Raw genomic sequence first — 19,280 nt, forward strand, 5'->3', positions numbered from 1 at the left:
TTGAGACAGAGTCTCACTCTGTTGCCCAGGACGGAGTGCAGTGGCACGATTTGGCTCACTGCAACCTCCACCTCCCAGGTTCAAGCAGTTCTCCTGCCTCAGCCTCCTAAGTAGCTGGGATTACAGGCATGTGCCACCATGCCCAGCTAATTTTTGTATTTTTATTAGAGACAGGGTTTCACCATGTTGGTGAGGCTGGTCTCAAACTCCTGACCTGAAGTGATCCGCCCACCTTGGCCTCCCAAAGTGCTGGGATTACAGGCGTGAACCACCACGCCCAGTCTCTAGAGTATCTTTTTAAGAAATTCTCTCTTTAGGTTTTCTTTATAGCAATACAAATGTACTGTTGTTTTCGTATAAATCCTTTACTGGAATCTAGCCATTGAACCAATAAATATCAAAAACTGGAAAATTGCTGAAATATAAAATACCTGTATGTGTGTTACTGGACTCCTGTTTGCATAAGGAAAGGGAATGGATGAGGAACGAATGCAACAGGGGTAGGTTTTAATCTCAGAATGATGTCGGGAAATAAAACATTTGTTCAAACACTATCTTTTCATCCTCTGTGAAGAAGAACTTGGAAATGAGTATCCCCTTAAGTAACATTTATTTTCTAATCAGAAAGCACCTTTTATGCCTTTAAGGAATATATTCAACTGCTACAACCCTGGTGTCAAGTCAATGTTGGTTCCTGTCGATTTATGCTGGGAAGGTGTTACCTAGTTACAGGAGAAGGACAGAAGGTAAACTGCATTTAAATGGTAAATAAACATTAATGCAAGGAAGAGGCTTAGCTTCCATGTGACTAGGTTGTAGGGGATGGGAGACATAGAATCCTCTAGATAAAGTTAAAAAAGACTATATTAATGTCAGTGAAAGGCATGATATACATGTGAGGACTAGTCACTTTCTTGTATTCTGCAGTTTAGACAGGACTCAGGAACATAAGAAAACATTAGAACCCTCCTGCCCCTGTATGTTTTTAGGGATTCCTTTCATTATTATTTTTATTATTATTATTTTGTGGAGTCGGGGTCCACTAATGTCACTGTGTTACACAGACAGGCTGGATTCAAGCAATCCTCCCACCTTGGCCTCCACAGTGCCAGGATTACAGGCATAAGCCACCATATATGGCCAGGATACATTTTTTTTTTTTTTTTAACTAGTCAAGTGAAGCAATGGGAGTGGAGAAGGAACAAAGAAATCTGTAACTGGTTGTGATCAATTAGTTGTAAACACCACTGCACTTGGACCAGCCACAGGATACATTTTTATAAATCAAATTTATTTACTTATTTTATTATTTCTTTTAAGGTATCACTCTATCAGACTGGAGTGCAGTGGCATAATCATGGCTCACTGCTGCCTCAACCTCCTGGGCTCAAGCAATCCTCCCATGTCAGCCTGTCAAGTAGCTGGGACTACAGGCACACGCTACCATTCCTGGCTAATTTTTAAATTTTTTGTAGAGAGGGGCTTTCCCATGTTGCCCAGTCTGGTCACGAATTCCTGGGCTCAAGTGATCTGCCTGCCTCAGCCTCCCAAAGTGTTGGGACTACAGGCATGAGCCACTGTACCCAGCTGAAATTTATTTATTAATTACATTTTTTTATTGTCTTATGCTGCTTTTTTCTCATTATGGTAGTTTGCATTTTTAATTTTTTCCCTGATATTCTATTATTATGTAAATTTTCAAACAGAAAAGTTTAAAGACTTTTACAGTGAACAGTACATGCATAACACTCAAATTCTACAATTGTTAACATATTGCTGCAGTTGCTTTATTATGTATCTACATTATCAGTCATCTTATTAAAGTTTACTTTTTTTTTTTTTTTTGCAGGTGGGGGGCAGTGGGGGAGACAGTCTTGCTCTGTTACCCAGGCTGGAGGGCTGGAGTGCAGTGGCGCAATCTCGGCTCACTGCAGCCTCTGCCCACCAGGCTCAAGCAATTCTACTACCTCAGCTTCCTGAGTAACTGGGATTACAGGCATGCCCCACCAGGCCCACCTAATTTTTGTATTTTTAATAAAGGCGAGGTTTCACCATGTTGGCCAGGCTGATCTCAAACTTCTGACCTCAAGTAATCCACCTGCCTCGGCCTCCCAAAGTGCTGGGATTACAGGTGTGAGCCATTGCACCTGGCCAAGGTTTACTTTTTAATTGGTAGCATTTAAGTTAAATGTGAAATAAATGTTTTTAAATATTAAATAATGCATCACGTAGAATTCAAGATGTGTCAGAAACTATGAATATAATAGACCATGTTAAGCAATTTTGTTTCTTTTCTGGCTTTCCTTGTGTGTGAACCCCTGATCTATAGCACCTAGAATTGGAATGATCTGTCGTTTTAAGTCACTTTATATTTTATTTCTCCAGGCTCTGGAATGTTTTTGTCAGGCAGCATCTGAAGTAGGCAAAGAGGAATTTTTGGATCGCTTGATTCGCTCAGAGGATGGGGAGATCGTGTCTACCCCCAGGCTGCAGTATTATGACAAGGTACATTATGTCTTGGTTTGGGCTTTCTTAACACCACCCTGTGTAAAAACATATCTGAGTCTGGGGACAGCGGCTCACGCATTTAATCCCAGCACTTTGGGGAGACCAAGGTGGGAGGATCACAATCAGACAAAAACAATTGAACTTTTCAGGAATGCTATTTTAAAATATAAGTAAATGTACCTTGAGCCATCAAATGTCGGTTCAAGATAGTATAAAACCATAAACATTTTCAAAGCATTAAGCATTCCAGTCACTGTGGTGAAGTATAAGTCTGTTACAACCACTGTGTCTTTATCTATCATAATTCCAATTCTAAATATATCCAGAAAGATGTACATACTTCCAAAAGACATGTATAATTTTCTTCCAAGTAGCATGTTCCTACAAGTCATACACAGTCATGTATCACTTAGCAATGGGGAAATGTTCTGAGAAATGTGTCTTTGGATGATAGTATTATTGTGTGAACATCATAGAGTACGCTTACACAAGTAGACGGTATAGCTCACCACACACCTAGGCTGTATGTCACAGCCTATTTTGTAACATGTTACTGTACTGGATACTGTAGGCAATTTATAATGCAATGTTATTTGTATATGTAAACGTAGAAAAGTTATAGTAACACAGTATAAAAGATAAAAGGCCTGGTGTGATGGCTGACGCCTCCTTTGGGAGGCCAAGGTGCGTGGATTGACAGGCTCAGGAGTCTGAGACAAGCCTGGGCAACACGGTGAAACCCCGTCGCTGCTAAAATACAAAAAGTTAGCCAGATATGCACCTATAGTCCCAGCTACTCGGGGAACCTGGGAAGTGGAGGTTGCAGTGAGCCAAGATTGCACCACTGCCTTCCAGCCTGGGCAACAGAACAAGACTCTGTCTCCAAAAAAAAAAATATATATATATATGTATATATATATATATATATAATGGTACACCTGCATGGCGTACTTACCATGATTGAAGCTTGCAGGACTGGAAGTTGCTCTGAGTGAGTCAATGAGTGAGTGGTAAGTGAATACGGAGGCCTAGGACATTCCTGTACTGTGTAAACACTGTACACTTAGGCTACACTAAATTTAGTTGTTGGGGTTTTTTATTTATTTATTTATTTATTTTGAGACACCGTCTCACTGTGTTGCCCAGGGTAGTCTTAACTTTTTGGCTCTTTTGAATAACACTTACCTTAAAACACAAACACATTACACAGCTGTACCAAAGTTTTCTTTGGTTTGGGGTTTTTTGTTGTTGTTGTGTTTTTGTTTTTGTTTTTGACAGTCTCATTCTGACATCCAGGCTGGAGGGTTGTGGTACAAACAGCTCGCTGCAGCTTCAATGTCTTGGGCCCAAGCAATCCTCCCACCTCAACATCCCAAGTTGCTGGGACCATAGGTGCACACCACTATACCTAGCTAACTTTCTTTTTTGTAGAGATGGAGTCTAGCCATGTTGCTCAAACTGGTCTTGAACTCCTGAACTCTGCAGTCCTCCCAAAGTGCTGGGATTACCGGCGTGAACCATTGCCCCAGGCAGTTTTTTCTTTGTGTCTTTTTCTATTTAAAAAAAAAAATGGCAGCTGGGCACAGTGGCTCACACCTGCAATCCCAGCACTTTGGGAGACTGAGGCAGGCAGATCACTCGAGGTCAAAAATTCAAGACCAACCTGGCCAACATGGTGAAACTCCATCCCTACCAAAAAATGCAAAAATGGGTCTGGTGGTATGTGCCTATAGTTTCAGCTACTAGGGAGGTTGAGGTGGGAGAATTGCTTGAACCCAGGAGGCAGAGGTCACAATGAGCCAAGATCACACCACTGCACTCCAGCCTGGGTGACAGAGAGAGTGAAACCCTGTCTCAAAAAAAAAAAAAAAAAGTATTATGTATTGTATATAATTGTATATGCTATACCTTTTTTTTTTTTTTTTTTTTTTTTGGGGGGGTTGGAGTCTGTTGCCCAGGGGCTGGAGTACAGTGGCATGATCTTGGCTCACTGCAACCTCCACCTCCCAGCTTCAAGCAATTCTCCTGCCTCAGCCTCCCAAGAAATTGAGATTACAGGTGTACTCCACCAAACCCAGCTAATTTTTGTATTTTTAGTAGAGACGGGGTTTCACTATGTTGGCCAGACTGGTCTTGAACTCCTGACCTCAAGTGATTCGCCCTCCTCAGCCTCCCAAAGTGCTGGGATTACAGGCGTGAGCCACCACCGTGCCCAGCCATGCTATACTTTTTTTTTTTTTAACGGAGTTTCGCTCTTGTTACCCAGGCTGGAGTGCAATGGCGCGATCTCGGCTCACCGCAACCTCCGCCTCCTGGGTTCAGGCAATTTTCCTGCCTCAGCCTCCTGAGTAGCTGGGATTACAGGCACACGCCACCATGCCCAGCTAATTTTTTGTAGTTTTAGTAGAGACGGGGTTTCACCACGTTGACCGGGATGGTCTCGATCTCTTGACCTCGTGATCCACCCGCCTCGGCCTCCCAAAGTGCTGGGATTACAGGTGTGAGCCACCGCGCCCAGCCTCATGCTATACTTTTTATACAATTGGCAGCACAGTAGGTTTGTTTATACCAACGTCACCACAAACATGTGAGTAATACATTTTATTGCGGTGGCTATGTCACTAGAAGATAGAAATTTTTGAGGTCCGTTGCAATGGGTACAGTAGCTCACACCTATAATCCCAACACTTTGAGAGGCTAAGGTGGGAAAATCACTGGAGCCTAGGAATTTGAGATTAACCCAGACAACACAGGAAGACCCCCATCTCAACAAAAAAGTAAAAAATTAGCTGGGCATGGTGCTGCATGACTGTGGTCCCAGCTACTCAGGTGGCTGAGATGGAAGGATCACTTGAGTCCAGGAGGTTGAGGCTACACTGAGCTATGATCACACCACTGCACTCTAGCCTGGGCAACAGAGCAGGACCCTTTCTCAAAAAATAAAGTTAATAAAAATAATTTTCAAACTTTTTATCTTAGCTTCATCCTTTATAAACTTATATTTTGGGTGTAACATACATATATATTAGAAAATTGCATGTATATAAGATAGGGAAATGTGCACATTTAGGGGCACGTGCAGACGTTGATAGGGTGGACAACCAAAAATGTTTTTCAGGCTGGGCACGGTGGCTTACGCCTGTATTCCCAGCACCTTGGGAGGCCGAGGCAGGTGGATCACCTGAGGTCAGGGGCTCAAGACCAATCTGACCACCATGGCAAGACCCCTAAAAACACACAAATTAGCCAGGCATGGTGGCATATGCCTGTAATCCCAGCTACTTGGGAGGCTGAAGCAGGAGAATCACTTGAACCCAGGAGGTGGAGGTTACAATGAGCCAAGATCGCACCATTGCACTCAAGCCTGATTGGCAGAGTGAGACCCTGTCTCAAAACAAAAGGATTATATCAATCATTTAGCAAATTCTCTTTAGGGTTTTTATAAAACTGTGGTGTTCATTTATTTGCTATTCTTTACATTCATTTGTGACCTGAACAGTTAGTAGTGAAATTATATTTATTCTTACGTTCAACAATTTTTTTTAATAGAGATGGGGTCTCACTATGTTGGTCAGGATGACAGGCATGAGCCACCATACCCAGGCTCAACAAGTATTTATGGAGAGACTACTGTATACTGGGCACTGAGGATAGAGCTCTGAATTTTAAAAGGAAAATTCAGGCTGGACACCGTTGGCTCACACCTGTAAACCCAACACTTTAGGAGGCCAAGGCAGGAGGATCACTTGAGCCCAGGAGTTAGAGGCCAGCCTGGGCAATATAGTGAGACCTCATCTCTACAAACAATAGAAAAAAATAGCTGTGTCTGGTGACATGCACCTGTAGTTTCAGCTACTTAGGATGCTGAGGCAGGAGGGTCACTTGAGCCTGGGAGGTTGAGGCTGCAATGAGCTATGATCGTGCCACTGCACTCCAGCCTGGGCGACAGGGTGAGACCATCTCAAAAAAGAAAAAACAGTTCCCTGCCCCCATGGTGCTTACATTCAGGTAAGGAAAGAAGCTAGACAAGTAAATGTAAGTGATATGTTCTCTGACTAAAACAAACAGATCAAGAGAATAGAGTAGGAAATATTCAGCTTGTTATGACATTATCTTGGGAACTATATAGTGGTAAGCTTTGGAGTCTGGATGCTAAGGTTTGAATCTTAGGTCTCCCAACTGTGTGACCTTGAGCAAGTTACTCTGCACCTCAGAGTCTTCATCTGTAAAATCCTCATCAGATTGCTAGGGGAGTGAATATATTAACTACGAAGTGTGAAGCCATGCCTGGCTGGTGGTAGGCCTTCAGTATTCAGAGAGCATTTCTTTTTTTTTTTTTTTTTTTTTTTTTGAGACGGAGTTTCGCTCTTGTTACCCAGGCTGGAGTGCAATGGCACGATCTCGGCTCACCGCAACCTCCGCCTCCTGGGTTCAGGCAATTCTCCTGCCTCAGCCTCCTGAGTAGCTGGGATTACAGGCATGCACCACCATGCCCAGCTAATTTTTTGTAGTTTTAGTAGAGGCGGGGTTTCACCATGTTGACCAGGATGGTCTCGATCTCTTGACCTCGTGATCCACCCACCTCGGCCTCCCAAAGTGCTGGGATTACAGGCTTGAGCCACCGCGCCCGGCCCAGAGAGCATTTCTTTACACCCCCCCCAACTTGAATTGAATGCATGCATATATTAGTACATAAACATATTAATGACTTTGGGGGCCATTTTATTACTTTGTAACACTGTCAAAAGGAAAGGACAACGAAAAGCCTTGTATTTAATTCCTCTATTGTTTATTAATAGTCGTTCCTGTAAAAGTTCTGTATAGAACATGTTAGAATTCTCTCTTAATTTCAACTATCCCTGTTCCTACCTAACACTAGCAATCACAATTTATCTATAATTAGAGAGCTATTATGCCAATGGTAATATCTGGGGAAATGAATAGAAAGCTTTTACAAGATGGAACATAACAGAATAATCTAAAGCAAAATCTTAAATATTAACCAAATAGTCCTGTCCATCTTGTCAGCACCTTTGATTTAAACTTTATCTTACCTTGTTACCTTTTTAAAAAATATTTTTATTTATTTTTTAAGAGACAGGGTCTTGCTGTATTACCCAGGTTAAATTGCAGTGGCAGGATTAAAACTCACTGCAACCTTGAATTCCTGGGTTCAAGCAATCCTCCCACCTCAGCCTCCCAAGTCGCACCAACTACAGGTGCATGCCACCAAGTGCAGCTAATTTTTTAAAAAAATTTTTGTGGAGATGGGGGTGTTACTATGTTGCCCAGGCTGGCCTTGAGCAATCCTGCTGTCCCAGCCTCCAAAGTACTGGGATTATAGGTGTGAGCCACCATGCTGGCCTACTTACCTTTCTAAATAATTTTAAACCATAATTTAGTTTGAAGTGCATTACCATATTAACTTTAACAGAAATTTCTTCTGTTTCTCGTTAGGTTTTACGACTACTAGATGTTGTTGGTTTGCCTGAACTGGTTATTCAGTTGGCTACATCAGCCATAACTGAAGCAGGTGATGACTGGAAAAGTCAGGTAAGAATTGACAATAATTTGGTTGTTTTCTTTAAGGTTTGTTGTAGGTGTGGTATGTCCATTTCTATTGCTTTTTTTGATATTTGATCTACATTTGATATTTAGGCTACTCTAAGGACATGCATTTTCAAACATCATTTGGATTTGGGTCACAATAGCCAAGCGTATGAAGCCTTAACCCAAATTTCTGATTCCAGCAGGTAATCTCATGGTCTTTTTTAGAGAAGACAATTTACCAATTCTGTTTAACCTACTAAGACCGTTTGCCCTCATATCCGTTTCTTTCCTTCTAGGCAATTAGATTGTTTACGGCAGTTGGTGGTAGTTCTTTGTGAACGCTCACAGCTACAGGATCTTGTAGAGTTTCCTTATGTAAATCTGCATAATGAGGTAATTTTAGTTATCTAGTGATGGCTTTCAATAACTATGGTGGCTGCCATGATTGCTACTGACTTAGTTATCTGATTGCTTCCCCTTCCCTAGGTTGTGGGAATAATTGAGTCACGTGCTAGAGCCGTGGACCTTATGACTCACAATTACTATGAACTTCTGTATGCCTTTCACATCTATCGCCACAATTATCGCAAGGGTGAGCAATGTAACCAAACGGTATCTTGGAGACAACCTTATTAATCATGTTTTACCAAAATATTGTGAGTTAGACTTAGGTAATTTTTAATATGTGTTTAAGTACAAGATTAGCTTAAACCTTTTGAGGATTACCTTGAAGATATGCCCTTGCTTCCATTCTAGGACTTTCTCAAGGCATTGCCATTGAAACGGCATTCTATGTGTATCTTCTGTCCAATTATAAAGGAAATGAGTGCCACACCTGGTGGCTTATGCCTTTAATCCTAGCACTTTGGGAGGCCGAGGCAGGTGGATCACCTGAGGTCAGGAGTTCAAGACTAGCCTGACCAACATGGCAAAACCCCGTCTCTACTAAAAATCCAAAACTTAGCTGGGCATGGTGGCAGGTGCCTATAATCCCAGCTACTCAGGAGGCTGAGCCAGGAGAATTGCTTGAACCCAGGGGGCGGAGGTTGCAGTGAGACAAGGTTGCACCACATCACTCTAGCCTGGGTGAAAGAGTGAAACTCTGTCTCAAAAGAAAAAAAAAGGGAAATTAGCTTTTTCACTAGAAACAGCACGAATTTTTATGACTAGTTTGGAGTTCTTGTGCTATTTTACCACTGGCCTTCTCTCTTTCCTCATTTCAGTTCTTAGAGCAAAATTCTGACTGCTTAAATGTGCTTAGATCATAAATATATAGTAGATGATATTCCTTGTTAGCTATGGTTATATTGTTCCACATCCCTCCAATTAAATGTAAAATCCTTAAAGAGGGGACTGCAATTTACATTTACGGCCGGGCACAGTGGTGGGACACAGATTACAACCACGCCTGTAATCTCAGCACTTTGGGAGGCTGAGGTGGGTGGATCACTTAATGTCAGGAGATCGAGACCAGCCTGGGCAACATGGTGAAACTCCCTCTCTACTGAAAATATAAAAATTAGCCAGGCGTGGTGACACGTGCCTGTAGTCCCAGCTACTTGTAAGGCTGAGGCAAGAGAACTGCTTGATCCTGGGAAGTGGAGGTTGCAGTGAGTCAAGATCATGCTACTACACTTCAGCCTGGGTGACAAAGCAAGACCTTGTCTCAAAAAAAAAAAAAATCTACAGTTAGAAGTTATCAAATGATATCCTGGTGAATTCTTTTTTTCTTCATTCATTTTGTTTGTTTGTTTGTTTTGAGACAGAGTCTCACTCTGTTGCCTGGGCTGGAGTTTATTTTGGCACAATCTCAGCTCACTGCAACCTCTGCCTCCCAGTTTCAAGTGATTCTCCTTCCTCAGACTCCCGAGTAGCTGGGACTTCGGGCATGCGCCACCACATCCAGCTAATTTTTTTGAATTTTTTAGTAGAGTTGGGGGGGATGGGGTTCGCCATGTTGGTCAGACTGGTCTTGAACTCATGACCTCAGCTTCCCAAAGTGCTGGGATTACAGGCATGCACAACCATGCCTGGCTAATTTTTTTTTTTTTTTTTTTTTTTTTTTATAATAGAGATGGGATTTTGCCATGTTAGCCAGCTGGTCTCAAACTCTTGACCCCAGGTGACCCACCTGTCTCAGCCTACAAAAGTGCTGGGATTACAGGCGTGAGCCACCGTGCCCAACCAAGAATTTGTGTTTTTTTGTTGTTGTTTTGTTTTTTGGTTTTTGGCTTTTTTTTAGAGATGAGTTCTCGCCATGTTGCCCAAGCTGGAGTGCAGTGGCTGTTCACAGGCACGATCCCACTACTGATCAGCACGGGAGTTTTGACCTGCTCCATTTCCGACCTGGGCCAGTTCCCTCCTTGGGCAACCTGGTGGTCCCCTGCTCCTGGGAGGTCATCATATTGATGCCGAACTTAGTGCAGACACCCAATCGGCATAATGCACTACAGCCCAGAACTCCTGGGCTCAAGCGATCCTCCCACTTCAGCCTCCTGTATAGCTGGGACTATAGGCACAAGCCACCGTGCCCTGCGAAATTATGTTCTTATGCAGAGTATCCAGACATCTCTCGGTCTCACAGTCCTGAGCAGGTATAGGTGACTAGTTCTATAAGCTAGTATTCTGTACTTGTTATGATAATGTAGTATCTTAAATATCAAAAATAACATTTTTCTTTTTTTTTTTTGTTTTAATTGTGGTAAAATGCACATAACATACAATATATCATCTTAACCTTTTTTAAGTGTACAGTTCAGGAGTGTTAAGTGCATGCACAATATTTTGTAACCAGTCTCCAGAACACTTTTCATCTTGGAAAACTGAAGCTCTGTACCCATTAAACAACTACGCCCTGTTTCTCCCATCCCCCACCCCCTGAGAACCACCATCTTACCTCCCATCTTTATGAATTTGGCTACTTGAATCACACAGCATGTGTCTTTTTGTGACAGGCGTATTTCACTCAGCATACTGTCTTCAAGGATCATCCTTGTAGTGGCATGCGTCAGAATTTTCTTCCTTAAAGTTATCTTAAAAGATTAGCCAGGTGTGGTGGCAGTCACCTATAATCCCCACTTGGGGGCCTGAGGCAGGAGGATCATTTGAAGCAGAGGTTGTGGTGAGCGGAGACTGCACCATTGCACTCTAACCTGGGCAACAAGAACAAAACTCCATCTCAAGAAAAAAAAAGATAGTCTCAAAGATAACGAAATGATTTTCTGTTATATTTAAATGTCAGATTTTGTTCATCCATCAGTGAACACTTGGATTGCTTCTCCCTTTTGGCTATGGAAAATGATGCTATGAACAGGGGTGTGGAAATACCTCTTCGAGACCCTTTTTTTTAATTCTTTGGGGTATATACCAAAAAATGGAACTACTGAATTATATGATAATTTCGCTTTTAATTTTTTGAGAAACTGCCATTCTGTTTTCCATAGCTGCTGCACCATTTTACGTTCCCAGCAACAGTGCACAAGGATTCCAGTTTCTCCACATCCCCACCATGTGATTTTTTTGGGGGGTGAGGAGGGGTTACATTAAGCCCAATTTTTTTAAAATTTTAACATTTGATTAGGGATAGCATTCTCTCTGTATATCTCTAGAGAAACAAATTTTGGAAGGGCAGTGTGGTAATCCCAGCACTTTGGGAGGCCGAGGCAGGTGGATCAGAAAGTCAGGCGTTTGAGACCAACCTTGCCAACATGGTGAAGCCCTGTCTCCACTAAAAATACAAAAATTAGCCAAGCATTGTAGTCGTGGGCCTGTAATCCCAGCTACTCAGGAGGCTGAGGCAGGAGAATCACTTGAACCTGGGAGGTGGAGGTTGCAGTGAGCTGAGGCCACACCACTGCACTCCTGCCTGGGCAACAGAGCAAGACTCCAGCTCAAAAAAAAGAGAGAGAAACAAATTTTGGAAGTTCTAATACCTAATTTATTACCGCCTCATAGCTGGCACAGTGATGTTTGAGTATGGAATGCGTCTTGGCAGAGAAGTTCGAACTCTCTGGGGACTTGAAAAACAAGGCAACTGTTATCTGGCTGCTCTCAACTGTTTACGACTTATTCGTCCAGAATATGCATGGATTGTGCAGCCAGCATCTGGTGCAGTGGTATGAAAACTTCTCATCCTGGAATTTTGGGGTCATTAAATCTACTTGTTTTGGTCCTTTCAAAACTATTACATCATTTTGCTTCATTTGATTCAATTTGATATTTGTGGGAAAAAAAAAATCTATGTTTATAACAATTCAATTGTTGTATATTATTACCCCTTTAGTTCTCAAGTTTAGAATTATTGTAGGAAGAAATATTCCAGAGTAATCTTGGAGTTAGACAGACCTGACCCAATTCAGACAAGTTATTTAATCTTTTATTCAGTTACTCTCTGGTATAAAATATGGATAATATCTACTTTATAGGATTGTTTGGGTAATAATAAGGTAATTCCAGTCAGTTGCTTAGAATGGTAACAGTGCTTGGCCCACAAAATGTGCTAAGTAAATGGTAGCTGCTTTTATTTCTATTGTGTTTGTTAATGCAGTCTACAGTTGTTGTTTTAAAGGACACACACTTTGAGTTTTCCTATCATACTGATGGGTCAGATACACGCAGTTGCTTCTGTTATATATAACTCTGGAACCAAGGAAAATTCATTGATTTACATGGAGGTAAAAATCCCCGTCCTTGGACTCAGTAATATGTTATAGTTAAGTTTGCAACTTGGCAAAGAACTTTCTTTGTCTCGTAAGAACTCTGCTGGTTGGAAAAAACTCTGAATCACAGTTAATGATATCAAAATAAAATACTGATTTTCACAGTTAAATTGCTTGTTTTGTTTTATCAGTATGATCGCCCTGGAACATCACCTAAGAGGAATCATGATGGAGAATGCACAGCTGCCCCCAGTGAGTCCAGAGTCTCACACTAATCTTTACTAGACAGTAATATATTGTTATTGATAGTTATGATAGAAATGTGTAGTTAAGCCGGGAACAGTGGCTAATGCCTGTAATCCTAGCACTTTGGGAAGCCAAGGTGGGCGGATCATGAGGTCAGGAGATTGAGACCATCTGGCCAACATGGTGAAACCCCATCTCTATTTTAAAAATACAAAAAATTAGCGGGGTGTGAGTAGCGTGTGTCTGTAATCCCAGCTACTCCGGAGCCTGAGATGGGAGAATCACTTGAACCTGGGAGGTGGAGCTTACAGTGAGCCGAGATTGTGCCACTGCACTCCAGCCTGAATGACAAAGTGAGACTCCATCTCAAAAAAAAAAAAAGTTAGGCCGGGCGCGGTGGCTCAAGCCTGTAATCCCAGCACTTTGGGAGGCCGAGGCGGGTGAATCACGAGGTCAAGAGATCGAGACCATCCTGGTCAACATGGTGAAACCCCGTCTCTACTAAAAATACAAAAACATTAGCTGGGCATGGTGGCGCGTGCCTGTAATCCCCGCTACTGAGGAAGTTGAGGCAGGAGAATTGCCTGAACCCAGGAGGCGGAGGTTGCGGTGAGCCGAGATTGTGCCATTGCACTCCAGCCTGGGTAACAAGAGTGAAACTCCGTCTCAAAAAAAAAAAAAAAGTTGGCTGAGCACAGTGGCTCATGTGTGTAATCCCAGCACTTTGGGAGGCCAAGGCAGGTGGATCATTTGAGGTCAGGAGTTTGAGACCACCCTGGCCAATATGGTGAAACCCCATCTCTACTAAAAGTAGAAAAATTAGCTGGGCACAGTGGCTCACACCTGTAATCCCAGCACTTTGGGAGGCCAAGGTGGGCGATTCACCCAAATTCAGGAGCTCAAGACCAGCCTGACCAACATGGAGAAACCCCATCTCTACTAAAAATACAAAACTAGCCAGGCGTGATGGCATGCACCTGTAATCCCAGCTACTTGGGAGGCTGAGGCAGAAGAATCACTTGAACTCGGTAGGCAGAGGTTGCACTGAGCCAAGATTGCTCCATTGCACTCTGCCAAGATTGCTCCATTGCACTCCAGCTTGGACAAAAAAATTTTTTTAGGCCGGGCACAGTGGCTCATGCCTGTAATTCCAGCCCTTTGGGAGGCCAAGATGGGTGGATCACCTGAGGTCAGGAGTTCAAGACCAGGCTGGCCAACATGGTGAAACCGCATGTCTACTAAAAATACAAACATTAGCTGGGCATGATAGTGCCGCCTGTAATCCCAGCTACCCGGGAAGCTGAGGCAGGAGAATCACGTGAACCCAGGAGGCGGAGGCTCCAGTGAACCGAGATCATGCCACTGCACTCCAGCCTGGGTGACAGAGCAAGGCTCCGTTTCCAAGGGAAAAAAAATGTTTGAAATTACATGTAGTACCTTAAAATACTTTGATTTGACTTGGGCTATTGCTTAATTTGTTTAAGTTAGCATTTATTGAGTTCCCTGTTTTCTCCTTCCTTCATGCATTTAGAAATTAGATTGAATGTTACTTAATGTTCAGTGGAAATTTACAGGTTGAGTTAATCTATTGGATACTTCTTTGCTCCTTGGGAATTGAAAATATTTTTCTTTGATGTATATAGCAAATCGACAGATTGAAATTCTGGAACTGGAAGATCTGGAGAAAGAGTGTTCCTTGGCTCGCATCCGCCTCACTTTAGCTCAGCATGATCCATCAGCAGTTGCAGTTGCCGGTAGGAATTCAGAGTTAAAGCCTCTAACCTGTCAGTGCCAATGGCACATTTTAGGTCCAGGCAGTGTATGTAGCATACTAGATCAACATAAAGCATGGGCTGTTACTCAGAGATACTCATCATCAACCATGCAAAATCTTTGGTTTTATTTGTGTATACCTTGGCTGCACTAAATAACCTTTTTCCATTTTCACAGGAAGTGCATCAGCAGAGGAGATGGTCACTCTCTTGGTTCAGGCGGGCCTCTTTGACACTGCCATATCACTTTGTCAGACTTTTAAGCTTCCCTTAACGCCAGTCTTTGAAGGGCTTGCGTTCAAGTATGTATAAAATTATCTTTTTATACTCTTTTCTAATGCAAATATATTATCCTCTTGTTTGGTGCAAAGCAGTCATCATAAGCCAAGTAGCCTATATATCATTTGTGGTTTGAAGAAGAATTTTTGTTTAAATCCATGAAGTGATTTTTTAAAAATTTTAGCCGTTTATGATTTTACTTTAAAGAAAAAAATCTTGATTTGTAGTTTCTTTTGAGAACTCAGAAGAGCAGATAACCTGAGTTAAAGGATGGTGTTCATTCCAAACAAGACATATGTTCTGTTTGGTTCTTTTGGACATCTGTTGGTCTCTCTAAACATTGTTTCTTTTTTTTTATTTTTTTATTTTTTATTTTTTATTTTTTTTTGAGACGGAGTCTCACTCTGTTGCCCAGGCTGGAATGCAGTGGCACAATCTTGGCTCCACCTCCTGGGTTCAAGCGATTCTCCTGCCTCAGCCTCCCAAGTGGCTGAGATTACAAGCAAGCACCATGACACTCGGCTAATTTTCTATTTTTAATAGAGATGGGGTTTCTCCATGTTGGTCAGGCTGGTCTCGAACTCCCAACCTCAGGTGATCCGCCTGACTCCGCCTCCCAAAGTGCTGGGATTACTAAAGGTGTGGGACTCCATCTTAGTTTAAAAAAAGAAAGAAAAGCGTTTTTTAATCATTAATTTTCTCTTGGAAGTAAATTATGGTTTTTTTTGTTTGTTGTTTGTTTTTTTTGAGATGGAGTTTTGCTCTCGTTACCCAGGCTGGAGTGCAATGGCGCGATCTCGGCTCACCGCAACCTCCGCCTCCTGGGTTCAGGCAATTCTCCTGCCTCAGCCTCCTGAGTAGCTGGGATTACAGGCACGCGCCACCATGCCCAGCTGATTTTTTGTATTTTTAGTAGAGACGGGGTTTCACCATGTTGACCAGGATGGTCTCGATCTCTTGACCTCGTGATCCACCCGCCTCGGCCTCCCAAAGTGCTGGGATTACAGGTGTGAGCCACCATGCCTGGCTAAATTATCTCTTAATGCTTACTCATGTCCTTGTAGGTATTCAGTTGTGTGACTTGAGGAAGAGAAGAGCCAATACTCCAGTAGTGAATTCAGCAATAGAGATGAAGTTGTCATCTCACCTCTTTAATTTTAGTAGCAAAATAAGGTGGTACATTTCAGCGTTTAGTTTTCAAGTGTGGAACCGTTTTCATTCCAGATGCATCAAATTGCAATTTGGAGGAGAGGCAGCACAAGGAGAAGCCTGGGCCTGGCTAGCAGCCAATCAGCTCTCATCTGTCATCACCACTAAGGAGTCTAGGTACAGCCCTGGTGTTCCTCCAACCCTGGGTGGTTTTTCCTTTTTCAAAGCTGTAGCCGTCTTTTTCTGATTAAATTATCCTACATAGATCATTTCACTTTTTTCTTTCTTTTTGGCTAAGTTTTTATAGGGGCTGGGAAGTTTATAATTAGGGCAACATCATGTCATTTATTGTCCAAACTAGGATGTCTTTGCCTATGAAATGTCTCCTCTGTATTCCCCTCCTCAAAGACTTATTGTATCATATCATCAGGAAAAGGTACTCTTACAGGCAAAAATCTATATTTACTTGGTTTCAGAATGTTACTTCCTTTTCTCCCATTTCTTCCATTGAGCAGTTCTGCATGGTTTCATCAGTGTCCTCTTACAGCTTGTCTCCAGCTGCTGTTCAGCAGTCTGTCACCCATCATCCACAGTACTTTATTTGTTTTTTTTTTTTGAGACGGAGTCTCACTCTGATGCCCAGGCTGGAGGGCAGTGGCGCAATCTCTGCTCACTGCAACCTCTGTCTCCCAGGCTCAAATACTTCGCCTGCCTCAGCCTCCTGAGTAGCTGGGACTACAGGTTCATGACACCATGCCCAGCTAATTTTTGTATTTTTAGTAGAGACAGGGTTTCACCATGTTTGTCAGACTGGTCTTGAACTCCTGATCTCGTAATCCATCCACCTCGGCCTCCCAAAGTGCGGGGATTACAGGCATGAGCCACCACACCCAGCCCAATACCTTCCTCAGATTTCCTCTGTTCATATACTTCCCCAGTGCATCCACTTACTATCGATGTAAATATACTTCAGCTTCTTCAGAAACCTTCTCTAACATCCCAAACCCTCAGTAAACTTCCCTTTCTGAACTGCATTTGCACTTTGTATTATACAGCTTAGCACTTTAGCATGATAGCATTTTAGAATTTGGAAGTTTGCTGACATTAGTTTTCAACCTCTAACGTAGCACATCAGAATAACTTATTAAAATACAGATTATGAGACATCACCCTAGTCTTCTGAGTTAGAACTTCTGTGTAATTCTAATGCTTGATCAAGTTTGAGATCCAGTGTTCTGAACCAGTTTCCTGTTTTAGAAATACAGAAAGAAAGGAGTTAAATGAATTATATATATTCATAGCCAACCAAATACGTAATTAGTGGGAGAGGAATATGTGAACCCAAGTTACCTAGTTTCTAGTACTGTCCCCCTAAGTCACATTAGCCCAAATAATATTTGTTCCCGTTTAGCTATATTATTGATTCAGTTGTGAATTTCTAAAGTTTTCTTTGTAAGGCCAGGCATGGTGACTCCCGCCTGTAATCCCAACACATTTTTTTTTTTTTTTTTTTTTTTTTTTTTTTTTTTTTTTTTTTTTTTGAGACGGAGTTTCGCTCTTGTTGCCCAGGCTGGAGTGCAATGGCGCGATCTCGGCTCACCGCAACCTCCGCCTCCTGGGTTCAGGCAATTCTCCTGCCTCAGCCTCCTGAGTAGCTGGGATTACAGGCACACGCCACCATGCCCAGCTGATGTTTTTGTAGTTTTTAGTAGAGACGGGGTTTCACCATGTTGACCAGGATGGTCTCGATCTGTTGACCTCGTGATCCACCCGCCTTGGCCTCCCAAAGTGCTGGGATTACAGGCTTGAGCCACCGCGCCCGGCCCAATCCCAACACTTTGTGAGGATGAGGCAGGAGGATCACTTTAGCTCAGGAGTTCAATACCAGCTCAGGCAACATAGCAAGTCCTTGTCTCTACAAAATTTAAACAAAATTAGCCAGGCGTGATAGCCCATGCCTGTATTCCCAGCTACTCAGGAAGCTGAAATGGGAGAATCTGGAGCTGAGGCTGCAGTGAGCTGAAATCACACCATTGCACTCCAGCCTGGGTGACAGAGCAAGACCCTGTCTCAAAAAAATGTTTTCTTGTAAATACATGCTTCGAATGGTATTCTAAATAGCTCTTAAGAATGTGAAACTTATTAGTCATTTTTTGTTTTTTCAAGTGCTACAGATGAAGCATGGCGACTATTATCAACTTACCTGGAAAGGTACAAAGTCCAGAATAACTTGTATCACCACTGTGTAATCAACAAGCTCTTATCTCATGGAGTGCCTCTGCCTAATTGGCTTATAAACAGCTACAAGGTAAGTGGATCATAACCTTTACTCTTTATCATTCTAGATAACTTCATGAGATGACTAAAAAGAGGACAGGCGTGTGATATCTCACACCTGTAGTCCCAGCACTTTGGGAGGCTGAGGTGGGCGGATAACCTGAGGTTGGGAGTTCAAGACCAGCCTGACCAACATAGAGAAACCCCATCTCTACTAAGAATACAAAATCAGGCTGGGCACAGTGGCTCATGCCTCCCAACACTTTAGGAGGCCAAGGCAGGCGGATCATGAGGTCAAGAGATGGAGACCATCCCAGCCAACATGGTGAAACCCTGTCTCTACTAAAATACAAAAATTAGTGGCGCACACCTGTAGTTGCAGCTACTCGGGAGGCTAAGGCAGGAAAATTGCTTGAACCCGGGAGGCGGAGGTTGCAATGAGCTGAGATTGCGCCACTGCACTCCAGCCTGGCACCTGGCGACAGAGCAAGTCTCTGTCTCAAAAAAAAAAAAAAAAAAAAAAATCGGCCGGGCGCGGTGGCTCACGCCTGTAATCCCAGCACTTTGGGAGGCCGAGGCGGGTGGATCACGAGGTCAAGAGATCGAGACCACCCTGGTCAACACGGTGAAACCCCGTCTCTACTAAAGCTACAAAAAAAAAATTAGCTGGGCATGGTGGCGCGTGCCTGTAATCCCAGCTACTCAGGAGGCTGAGGCAGGAGAATTGCCTGAACCCAGGAGGCAGAGGTTGCGGTGAGCCGAGATCACGCCATTGCACTCCAGCCTGGGTAACAAGAGCGAAAACTCCATCTCAAAAAAAAAAAAAAAAAAAAAAAAAAAA

The 19,280-nt window shown here is 42.8% G+C and overlaps 1 protein-coding gene across 1 annotated transcript in view; it reads left to right on the forward strand.

The window, feature by feature from the left end:
- Positions 1 to 19,280, forward strand: part of NUP160 (nucleoporin 160) — a 67,926-nt gene that overhangs the window by 41,513 nt on the left and 7,133 nt on the right. Inside the window, exons 19-30 of the mRNA XM_032282483.1 lie at positions 620 to 746; positions 2,386 to 2,505; positions 7,966 to 8,061; positions 8,167 to 8,261; positions 8,355 to 8,451; positions 8,545 to 8,650; positions 12,013 to 12,173; positions 12,908 to 12,968; positions 14,606 to 14,716; positions 14,913 to 15,036; positions 16,238 to 16,339; positions 18,329 to 18,470. Coding sequence (XP_032138374.1) covers positions 620 to 746; positions 2,386 to 2,505; positions 7,966 to 8,061; positions 8,167 to 8,261; positions 8,355 to 8,451; positions 8,545 to 8,650; positions 12,013 to 12,173; positions 12,908 to 12,968; positions 14,606 to 14,716; positions 14,913 to 15,036; positions 16,238 to 16,339; positions 18,329 to 18,470 — 1,342 coding nt within the window. The remainder of the gene's footprint in view (positions 1 to 619; positions 747 to 2,385; positions 2,506 to 7,965; positions 8,062 to 8,166; positions 8,262 to 8,354; positions 8,452 to 8,544; positions 8,651 to 12,012; positions 12,174 to 12,907; positions 12,969 to 14,605; positions 14,717 to 14,912; positions 15,037 to 16,237; positions 16,340 to 18,328; positions 18,471 to 19,280) is intronic.

Source organism: Sapajus apella, unplaced genomic scaffold (genome assembly GCF_009761245.1).
Source record: "Sapajus apella isolate SASKATOON/1434 unplaced genomic scaffold, GSC_monkey_1.0 scaffold14, whole genome shotgun sequence".
In the NCBI taxonomy this organism is placed as follows: Eukaryota; Metazoa; Chordata; class Mammalia; order Primates; family Cebidae; genus Sapajus; species Sapajus apella.